Source organism: Cannabis sativa, chromosome X, assembly GCF_029168945.1.
Source record: "Cannabis sativa cultivar Pink pepper isolate KNU-18-1 chromosome X, ASM2916894v1, whole genome shotgun sequence".
Classification (NCBI taxonomy): Eukaryota; Viridiplantae; Streptophyta; class Magnoliopsida; order Rosales; family Cannabaceae; genus Cannabis; species Cannabis sativa.
The window spans coordinates 42311191-42322674 of NC_083610.1; the positions used below are offsets into that span (position 1 = coordinate 42311191).

The 11484-nt window shown below is 33.4% G+C and overlaps 2 protein-coding genes across 3 annotated transcripts; one reads left to right on the top strand and one right to left on the bottom strand.

Moving 5' to 3' along the window:
- The first annotated feature begins 4500 nt into the window (after positions 1-4500).
- On the top strand, positions 4501-7189 carry LOC115713077 (G-type lectin S-receptor-like serine/threonine-protein kinase LECRK3). The gene has a single exon (XM_030641565.2). It carries the CDS (start codon positions 4657-4659, stop codon positions 7036-7038), a length of 2382 nt encoding a protein of 793 aa, XP_030497425.2. The 5' UTR covers positions 4501-4656; the 3' UTR covers positions 7039-7189.
- Positions 7160-10976, bottom strand: LOC115713085 (putative methyltransferase At1g22800, mitochondrial). Of its 2 annotated transcripts, none has more exons than XM_030641571.2 (11): positions 10713-10972; positions 10555-10641; positions 10383-10461; positions 9979-10123; positions 9823-9892; positions 9438-9502; positions 9246-9324; positions 8522-8609; positions 7745-7809; positions 7569-7658; positions 7160-7478 (listed from the first exon to the last, which is right to left on the bottom strand). In XM_030641571.2, exons 1-11 carry the CDS (start codon positions 10887-10889, stop codon positions 7368-7370), a joined length of 1056 nt encoding a protein of 351 aa, XP_030497431.2. In that variant the 5' UTR covers positions 10890-10972; the 3' UTR covers positions 7160-7367. The 2 variants fall into 2 exon arrangements, 1 of the variants encoding a protein (XP_030497431.2); XR_009684803.1 differs by having other exon boundaries at positions 7419-7478; positions 7569-7666; positions 10713-10976.
- Positions 10977-11484: the final 508 nt, after the last annotated feature.

Sequence of the window (11484 nt, forward strand, 5' to 3'; positions counted from 1 at the left end):
CAAAACTACAATCAGTTGTTATGTGATGGTAAATAACTTTCAAATCATAAGTAAGATATCAGAACCAAGGGAGTACAAGGTTACTTGTGTGGATAAAAATTGTAATTGGTTTCTGCGTGCTTCAAAATTAAAATAAATACAAACTTTTAAGGTTAGAAAATATGTCAACAACCACACCCGCTCATTGGATGTTATAACAGAAGGTCATAGGCAAGCAAGTTACTATTAGTTTTATGGTACTAAATCATGTACGCATTAAAAGAGTTTTATATTATTTGATTATCATTGCACCATAGCCCATTGGATCTCCAGATGTGTGTACATTAAATCAAAACATAAAATAATAAGTTACTGCTTGATGACTATTAGGGTATCCTCGAAACTTCTTGTATATTGTATCATTTAATCTAGATGATAAGGATGATGCAATTGAACTCCCACCAATGTCTTCCAAATCGATCCACCACACACAAGGAATAGTGTGAGCTATTAGGATAAGGTGCATAATGTTGTTCTTGTTTGTTTCTCAACACATGAGCAAGAATAATTGAGAGAAAAAAATGTTTCCTTTTTCTCCAGTATATTTTAAAAATGATGTTATGAAAAAGCATCTTCTGATTTCCAATTCAGACTTCTATTTATAATAGTTAAATCTCATTAATTAAATTATATTTAATTATAAAAATAAATAAATATCGATAATAGAATTTAGTTACTAATATTTATGAGAGAATCTCTCAACTACTTTGAAATATCTTTAACCACTTTTCAAATTTAAATATTTATCTGATTGAATTAATTAATCCAAAAAGATAAACTCCATCGGGACAGGCACCTACCATGTCTTGTTTAGGATAAGGATGGTGTCTTTTGTCCTAACAACTTTTGCCTCAACAAATATTGTCTTAATAATTTTTATCTTTTTCCTATTTAATTAATTTGAAAAATTATTTATTTATTACAAAAATAAATAATTACTATTTTGCCAATTCAAAATAGATTTTTTCGAATTAATTCTAAGCTCCAATAAACTAGATTTTCCCTTGATAATATTTCAAGGTGGCAATTCGAGGACTATGGACCTATAATTCTAAGCTCCAATAAACTAGATTATTTATTGAGTCTCATCAACCAAATAACTTTTGTTAATATTAATTCCATGATTACTCCACTATAAATATAGAATTGAACTCTTAGTAATTATAGAATTATATTTACTGAGTTTTAGTGCATTGTCCATTGACAAAATCAATTTCAGTGATTAACCCTCCATGTGTTGGTTTATAATTAGTTTTAGTCAAATTACCATTTTACCCTTCTAATTACTTATTTATCCTTTAGTACTATTACTTCACTAGTGGATGTACACTTTAGATCTCATCTAAATTTGTGCACAACTTTTCAGGTCTAGAATTAATACTTAAAGGGACCCAACATTGGATCTGTTAGGAAAGTCAAGATTCTATAATTTAGGTCATGTTCTCAGCCATCCACATTATTAGATTCCCAAAATAGAAGTTGTAAAAATTATCTTCTTTGAGAAACTTTAACGAGTGAAATAAAGAAACTAATAACATGAACAAGAGCTCATGATTACTCAGGGTTTAGCTGATCTATTATTGATAATCGTTATGATATGAATTAAGTCTTTATAGTAAATGTCATGTTAGATAAAGACAACTTTATTTATATCGGTCCTTGTCATATATAATGTCTATTATATACAACACTTTCACTTAAATATCATGCTACATCAGTAATTCGAATCAAGATTACTTGCACCGAATAATGGGAATCGGTGAACCGTACTAGCAACCATTGATTAAAGATTTCTAAACTTTAATATGTTGCTGACTATTTTATTCATGGTTAAGTGATCTTAATTCTCCGTACAATACAAGTCACAACCTCATATATGAATAAGAAATTTTAGATATTTATATATAAATTATTCAATATTAAATATTAATAATTTAACATTCATGCATATATCAAAATGTCCAACTCTTATTAATAATCAAAAATATCTTTACAAGCTTTTCAAGGCATAAACCCTAACAAAAAGTTGGTATATTCAAGCCCAAAACCTACCGCAATCAAGCTAAATGGGTGCCGACATCTGAGGAACCAAGAAGTGTGACTGAAGCCCTTCAGCACAAGGGGTGGAATATACCCATGAATGATGAGATCATAGCTCTCAAAAAGAACAAAACTTGGATTTTAGTTCCCAAGTCATAAGCCAACAATCTAATTGGATGAAAATAGGTTCACATCATAAAAAGAAATGTAAATGGATCCTTCTAGAGGTACAAGTCAAGGTTGGTAGCTAAGAAATTTCATCAAAGAGCAGGTTTAGATCATGGAGAAACCTTTAGTTCAATTATTAAAGCTTTTGCGGTAAGAATTGTCTTGAGTATTATTGTTTCAAGAAACTGGGACATTAGACTACTTAACATAAACATTGCCTTCTTGAATGAGCATCTTGAAAAAGATGTGTACATGTGTCAACCAGAAAGCTTTGAAGATCCTACAAAGGCTGATCATGTGTGCAAGCTACACAAGTCCTTGTATGGACTCAAAAAGGCTCCAAGAGCTTGGTTTGACAAGTTGAAAAACACCCTGCTGAAATAGAATTTCAAGAACTCCAAAGCTAATACTTCAATTTTTTTAAATCAACAATGGTGTCATCATTCTTGTTTTGATCTATGTTGATGACATCATTGTCACAGAGACCAAGAATGTTAATCTCAACAAGTTTGTTGAAAATCTTAACAAGTTCTTCATTCTCAAAGATCTTGGGGCACTTCATTTATTTCTTGGCATTGAGGTTGCAAGAAATGAAACTGGTTTGTATCTTACTCAAACAAAATACATTGAAATTCTGCTAGAGAAGAATAATATGCAACACCTAAAACCTTGTCCAACTCCCATAGCAACATGCAAATCTCTGTCTCTCTCTGACGGCAAACTGACGGAAAATCCTACAGTCTATAGAATTCTTATTGGAGCCCTGCAATACTTAAATCACACCAGACCTGATATCAGCTATGTTGATACCTTAAAGGAACTGGTACTCAAGGACTCCATCTCTGCTACGGTGATAGACTCAATCTCAATGGCTTTTCTAATGCAGATTGGGCAAGTAATGTCGATGACAGAAGATCTGTAGGATGCTACTGTGTTTACCTTGGAGAGTCCCTTGTATCTTGGTCCTCCAAAAAACAAGTAATGGTATCAAGATCCAGCATAGAATTCTAATAGAGGGCACTTGCTCATGTCAGTGCTAAAATATCCTGGGTTGAATCCCTGCTCAATAAAATTAAGTTCCATGTTCCTACAGCTCCTCCTGTCACTTGGTGTGATAATATAAGTGCTAGTGCCCTGGCCTCAAATCCAGTGTACCATACCTGTACCAAGCATATAGAGTTAGATATACACTCTGTTAGAGACAAGGTTCTGAATAAGTCTCTAAAAGTCAGATACATTCTTTCAACAAATCCATTTGCAGACTGCATGACTAAGTCTCTTTCTCATTCCAGATTTCACTATTTAGTTTCCAAACTTGGTGTGAAACACTCACCCTCTCGATTGAGGGGTGGTGTTAAGAAAGTTGATTAATTCTGCTTAGTATTAATTACTGTGTATTAGTGCAATCTTTATGAAGTTGTTATCTTATTTTCAAAGTTGTCACTGCTGCTATAGTGTGTTCCCTTGGTTTCAACATTAGGGCTACTTGTCATTTTATTTTGTTATTGGTGTTTGTACTTTCTTATCAAAGTATAAGATATCTATATAGATTGGATCACCAATTTTTTATTTTTATTTTCAATAATTGGCATATAATAGAGGCAACATATCTTTTTCTTTTGTGGTTTCAAAAATAATGTGACAAAGTGGTATGAGCTTAATATATTTTAGAAGTGTTTGTTGTCCAATTTTGACTGAAAAATAACTCTATCATTTTGAGTAGACTACGAATAAAAAATTTGTAATTTATTGAAAATGATTTGAGTATAGATAGATGATAGATAGTCAACATTATAGGCAATGGCAATGCCGTTGTTGAAGGCTCAAACTCTTGGCATTCTTTAAGCAAAAACTCATTATTTTTTCCCCTATTTCTAAAGTTGACTAAAGTTGAGTCAATGGTCCTTTTATTTCATAAACATACAATAAAAAAATAGAAAAAATAAATTATAATCTCTTATTAATTTTGTATCTTGTCAGTCATAATTGCAAAAATAATACTATTATTTTCAAACTAAACAATAAGATTTGATCACTTGTTAATCGTTTCTCTTACAAACTGCAACAAACTTAGTTTTCTGATTTATTTTGGTCAACTCTTTTTTTGAAAATGAAACTATCTTGTCATTGTCATTATTATTATTATTTAAAACTGAAAGGAATGTTGATTCCTTGTAACTCAGCCTCAAAGTCAAAACTATAAAACTAGACCTGTACATTATGAGCTTTGTGTAGATTAGAGTTCTTATCTTGACCAAGTCTAATCAAACCAAAGAATTGTAATGATTATGCATAAGTATTGTTTATGGAACAGAAATTTTCTTTCACCAAAAGTTCAAAACCTTGAACAAGATCTTCATAGTTTATAACACGTTGGTTTTTAAAGCTGTAGAAGAACTCAGAAAATTAATGGCTTCAATCTATTTTTTGATGCTGCTTCTGATTACTGCTAAGTTCTCTATATCAACAGCTCAAGAAAAGATCAGCCTAGGCTCTTCTCTCTCTCCCAATACCAATAATTCACATTGGTTATCAAGTTCTGGCCTCTTTGCATTTGGCTTCTACAAAACACAAAGCAATGGTTTTGCAGTTGGAATCTGGTATGAAAAACTGAATCAGAAGACAGTTGTATGGACAGCGAACCCGGATGATCCCCCATTGTCCCATGATGTTACACTGCTTTTCAGCGATAATGGTTCGATTGTCTTGCAAGATAAGAAAGGTGTAGTAAAAGCCATCATTGCCAATTCCTCTCAGCCTGCAGCAACAGCTTCCATGCTCGATTCGGGCAATTTTGTTCTCTACAACTTGGATTCGACGATCGCATGGCAGAGTTTCGATCATCAAGCAGATACCCTTTTGCCAGGACAGCCTCTGCTTCCAGGAAATCAACTCGTTTCAGCTGATAAAAGGTTCCGGCTTGCTATGCAAGGAGATGGGAAATTGGTCCAATACCCTGCAGCAAGTCCAAGCAGACCCTTTTTTAGTTATTGGGAAAGTAACATCAACAATAAAACAGGTAACAATGTGAGTCTTAATCTTGATCTTGATGGTCATCTTTACCTTCTCAATGCCACTGATCAAAATACACAAACGATTTTTGGTGATGGGAAAACTTTCAATGAGCAAGTTTTGTATCGGTTGAAGCTAGATGTAGATGGAATACTAAGATTGTATTCTCATAGTTCAGTTGATACAAACAGTGGTTGGGGTGTCAAGTGGGCTTCGGTTGGAAACAAGTGTGCCCCAATTGGACTATGTGGCTTGAATTCCTATTGTGTTCTTACAGATCAAGATGGAGAACAAGATTGTGCATGCCCACCGGGCTTTGATTTTGTCGATAAGCAAAGTAGAAACTTAGGCTGCCAGAGAAATACAAGCATAGATTGCATTGCTCAGAGCCAAAATGATCATCATAATCATGATGAAGATTCCCATTTTTCTTTTGTTGAGCTTGATGGGATTGTGTGGAGCAATGATGACTCGTATTCTGCTAATACAGCGATCAACAAGTCAGCTTGCAAAGATGAATGCTTAAAGGACTGTAATTGCCAAGCTGTTCTGTTCCGAAAAAACAACAATAGGTGTGTTAAACTAACAACACCATTGAGATATTCAAGAATCAGGAGAGAAGACCTCCTTACAACCATTATCAAAGTCCGTACAACAAGTTTTAGTGGCAAGGATAGAGCCAATGATCATCATCAACAAGCAGTTAAAAGTGGAATCTTTATTACTGGCATGGTAGTTTCGAGTTTGGGAATCATTGGCTTAGTAATTTCGGGTGTTCTTATCTACAGATTCCGTACTTTGTATTACCAAAGGATTGGGAATCTAGATCATGATAAGTTTCTTGATGATGTCTCTCTTAGACCATACACGTTTGGTGAGCTAGAAAAGGCCACAAATGGTTTCAAAGATCAAGTGGGAAGAGGCGCATTCGGAACAGTTTTCAAAGGAGTGATTACATCAAACAGTTGGAGGACTAGTAAAGTTGTGGCTATTAAGAGACTAGAGAGAGTAATCGCGGACGGAGAACGAGAGTTCAGAAATGAAATGACAGTAATAGGAAAAACCCATCACAGAAACTTGGTCAAACTCCATGGTTACTGTCATGAAGGATCAAACAGGCTGCTGGTTTATGAGTACATGAAAAATGGTTCTTTAGCTGACTTTCTCTTTAATTCCAAGACAAGAAAGCCTAATTGGGAAGAAAGAATTGGAATAGCATTAGATATAGCTAAAGGTATAGTTTACTTACATGAAGAATGTGAAACTCAGATAATCCACTGTGATATCAAACCCGAAAACATACTAATGGACGATCAAAACTCGGCGAAGATAGCAGATTTCGGGCTGGCTAAACTACTTATGCCTGATCAAACCAGAACTTATACTGGTTTGAGAGGAACAAGAGGGTATCTGGCACCTGAATGGCATCGAAATATGGCGATAACAGTGAAAGCAGATGTTTATAGCTTTGGAATCATGGTTTTGGAGATTGTTTGCTGTAGAAGGAGTATGCAAATGGATGTTCCCGAAGAAAAAGTTGTTCTTGCCAATTGGGTTTATGAGTGTTTCATGTATGGTCAACTAGAAAGACTGGTAAAAGAAGATGATGATGAAGATGATCGTGTAGAGATGAGTGAAGTGGAGAAAATGGTTAAGTTGGGACTTTGGTGCATTCAAGAGAATTCAACTTTGAGACCTACCATGAAGAAAGTTTGTCTTATGTTGGAAGGCATTATAGACATTCCTGCTCCTCCTAATCCAATCTCATATTCTGGTTAGACAATTTTCCATATACATGTACTATAGTGTTTTTGTGATGATTAAGAGCAGAATCAGTAATTTCAATCAACAGAACAAAGTTGTAAAAATTGTTGTAATTCTTTACTAATAACCCAAAAAATATTAAACATGGATCTTTATTGTCACTACATCAATTTGAATATGATATACATAGCATTGTTTTGTAAAGATTACAAAGCAATAACAAAATTGCACAGAATAATTAAATTCAGCATCAATGCTCTATTCTACTTTATTTTATTTTAGTTCTTGTTATTTAAGAAAGAAAAGAAATGAACACATTTCAAATTTGCACATACAAATCAACTTCAAGTATTTCCAAACTGCTTCTTAATGTCATTGAAAGATACAGTGGCAGAACCCCTCCTTTTGGCCCTTGGTTGAGATTCATGCTCCTTCCACCCTGTCATGTAAATCACCTGCAAAACCACAAGAAAGAGAGCATAAATTGGAGTTTTTCTCTAAAAAAAGAGAAGAATCATCTTGAGAGAAAATTTTTCTTGCTCTACCTGATAAGTAGCCGGGACCGAGCCATCTTCTGCACCAAACATCGACTCGTAAATAGCTGCAGTTGCAAGGGCTGTTTCTCTCTTCAGAAGCTGCTTAACTAAGAATCCCATTAACTTTTTTAAATCATGTTTCTACAATATTAGCTTATTCAAAAGAAATATATGCTGAGTTTAACCTTGTTTCTTTGTACAAGAGCATTAGTTTCTCCCATTGTACGCAAATGTTCTATTAGCTCAAGAGCTGTGACAATGGCAGAAAAGGTAAGTAAGTATCTAATCAGGTAATTTCAAGTAAGAGTATAGTGTAGTATAGTATATTATTCAGCATGAGCTTTAAAAAATTAGTAGTTATAAGAAGTGTTTTCAAAATAGCATTTTTATTTAATCATTTTACACAATATTCTTTTCTTTTCAACAATTCTTAGTAAAATTTGCTCAAAACAAAAATAATTCTTTGTAGAATGATTTTCGAGACACACTTGACACTACGTCACAAAATTCTCGACACCATATCTGGAGCCTTAGCTTACAAAATAAAAAATAGTTATATTTTCCTTTTTTTGAATCTAGGCTCCTCCAACATAATTCTAAAATATTTGAGGACCAGAAAACTATAGCTATTGATTGCTATGTAGATGCCATAGAGAAACTCGAACCTCGAACCTTGTGGGAGAAAACCACACCATTTAAGATACCCATCTTGTTTTTTGTTTTTTTTTTCCTTAAAGAAAAGGTGGTCTATTTTCACCAATTACTTAAGTTTTAAAATCATCAATTTCTTACCTATCCCTGAATTCTAACTAAATCTCAATACATACAACATAGGTGATTGATGCATCAACATTGTAAAACAATTTCTACTTTACAGTTTTACTAATATTAGATGACATAAATCATCTAGCAAGCAAATACTGCATAATTATGTGGAAAGATCAGAAATTAGGAATTCTCACCACTTTCATATTTAACTACATATTCATCGACATCAACACCTGGAAGAGTAAAACCTGCTCTGGTCAAAAGATTTCCAGCATCTCGCACCTAAACAAAACAACCATTTAGGGGACTCAATAACCAATCGCCGAATGTTCATACAAAAAACTATTTTGCATTCAGTAGATCAATGCATCACTCAACCAAAAAGGAAAGAAACAAGTTCATTTACCTTTCAAAAGAAGGAAAAAAAACTGACATTTTAACAGCCTTATTAATACAAACATGTCAAGAACAACAAATAAATAAATTCTTGGAATGCAACCACAACAAAAAGTTACATCCACAGATTGGTTTAAGAAACTTTAGGTTGATTCGTATTCGGTCATGCACTACATATTTAAATACAATGTATCACCAAATGAATCCATCATTGACAGCAAGTTGTAGTGTAAGATCAATCTAGAGACCATTAGATGAAGGAGAAAGGATACTCTAATAAAATCCAACTTTCATCATCAAAACATTCATTTTTTCAGTAAAACTATTTGACTGCAACTGAAAATAGCATTAATAGAAATAAATAATAAAGTAGAGATATAAGAAAAACATCTAAAATAATAAACTATAGTTTATACTTTGAAAACCAAGAAAGAGCCAATTTGATAGGGCTTAGATAAAAGGGTTTTGTTGCCATCATATTCTGTGAGAAAATTGAGACAAGTTATGCGACAAACTTTATACTTGTGCCAAAGGTGAAATTCTTGGACTGATGCCCCCTTCACGCTCCATTTGTGCCACTGTGCAAGCAATTCTCAGCTCCCTGGCCATAGAGAAAAAGCAAATAAAATATTAAAATCGATACTTAATTATATTTCTTGGTAATCTAACCATTACAGAAATAGATAGTCATCTAATGATTCAAGAATGCCCGACTTTAAGGTTTCTCCTCCAAGAATAGCTCCCAAAAATAGGCCATCAGGCTTCAAAGCCAATCTACTCTGTAAAATATAATCATGTGTCATGGAGCTTCCATAATAATTTGCACTGCATGTTAATTAAGTTCAACCAATTATAGAAATTTCTTATAAAGGGAAAATTACAAGTACAAGTAATTTAAGTACACTAACAATATTCAAAATTCTCCTTTATGTTTTATAGTTATTCGCAGCATAAAGATAAGCAAGAACCTCTGACTTTCGTTTCTACCAAAATTTAAAATGCATCCACAAAATATCTGTTCTTGTAACGGGATTCAAAAATGAAAAATAAAATTAACACCATAAATTCTAACTGCTTACAAATATAAAGAAGTAAATACCTGTATCATAGCTCCTGGAAGATCATTAGTCCAATGAAGGCCCAAGCAACTTATTACAAGATCTAGAGAGCTTTACAAAATACAATTAGAAAGTTGCCATTGACAATTGACAATAAAAAATTCCTCACAAAAATATTCTTAAACTTTTAAGCCTACTTTTCTTTAACAGGTAAAAATTCCTCATCACCAACAATGAAGGAGGTCTCAATCTTTTCATTATGTGCATCATCAAGCTCAGCATCTTTACACAATTTCACCATGTCATACGATGTATCCATCATAATAAGCTTCTCAATTCCACCTAAAAAAACAAAAATATTATGAATCCATACTGGCGAGAGCTAATTTCGAAAGGTTCAATACAGCATATCTTGACAAATTATCATGGTAAAGATAATAACTTTGACTAATCTGACATTCTTCCATCTGCTAATACAAAATACTACATGTATTTTTTAATTCTCAACCTTGATTGTCACTTGAATTGAAACATTAAGACAATTAATAGAGACCTATAGTACTTTTGTTCACATTTTAAGAATACAAAGCTAATTTCTCACCTCGGCCACGTAACAAACGCCTGATAGGCAGTATTGAACCCCCTAAGCATAATGTAGTAGGAAATAATTTTTTGCAGTCCTGTGAACCCAAATGAATGACAACTCAACAATGTCAATCCAAAACAAGAAAGATATCAGTCTCAAATTCAATAAAGGAAGCTTTTAACAGTACCTCCAAACGATCCAATACATTCTCAACAACAGCATCTACAAAGGAGTCATTTTGAGTCTGACCCATCAACCATGTAGCTCGATCACGCTGTAAAGTCATAATTTTTTTGATAAATATTAAGAATACAATGAGAAAAATTGACATAAGATGTGTATTACTTGTTTGCGTTTGAGGTCCCGGTCGAAGATTTTAACCCTAGAGTTCTGAAGGCCATCAGCACCATTGTCAGTACAAAATGATCTAGACGATGATGATGATGATATGGAGCGAAGAGAATTTCTTTGTGTCCTCGTAAGCAATGAGAATGTGTGAAACAAGTTGTTGAAGCCTCCCATTTTTGGTGGTCTGTTGAGTGTTGTTGTTGCCGCCTCTTTTGTCTCTCACACCCCCAAATCCAATGGCAAAGAAGAGTGAGTTGGTGAAGCAAAATTAATAATTTTTTTTTTAAAAAAAAATTGTGCTTGTAATACTTTTTTAATTAATTTTTTAATTTTTAATTAAAAAAGTAAAAATATTTTCAAAAATAAAAAATAAAAAGATACACGGACTAAGAGTGTACTAGCTTTTGCATGGACAAAGAGGTGTATTGTTACCTAGTCATACTTTTCGAGCTAAAAATCGCGGGAGCCACATATCAGCACATGGTTAACTGAATGTTCAAAAATTTAATGGAAAGGAACATGAAAGTTTATGTAGACAATATGCAGGTTAAGTCCAAAACTAACAAAAATCATTCACATGATCTCAAGGAGTGTTTTAAAGTGGTGAGGAAATACGGGATGAAGCTCAATCTCAAAAAATGCACTTTCGGTGTTAAGTTAGAAAAATTCTTAGGATTCATAGTAAACCAACGAGGGATAGAAGCAAATACTGAGAAGATATAGGCCTTGATAGACATGCCTTCTCCACTTGACATAAAAAATAGCTACC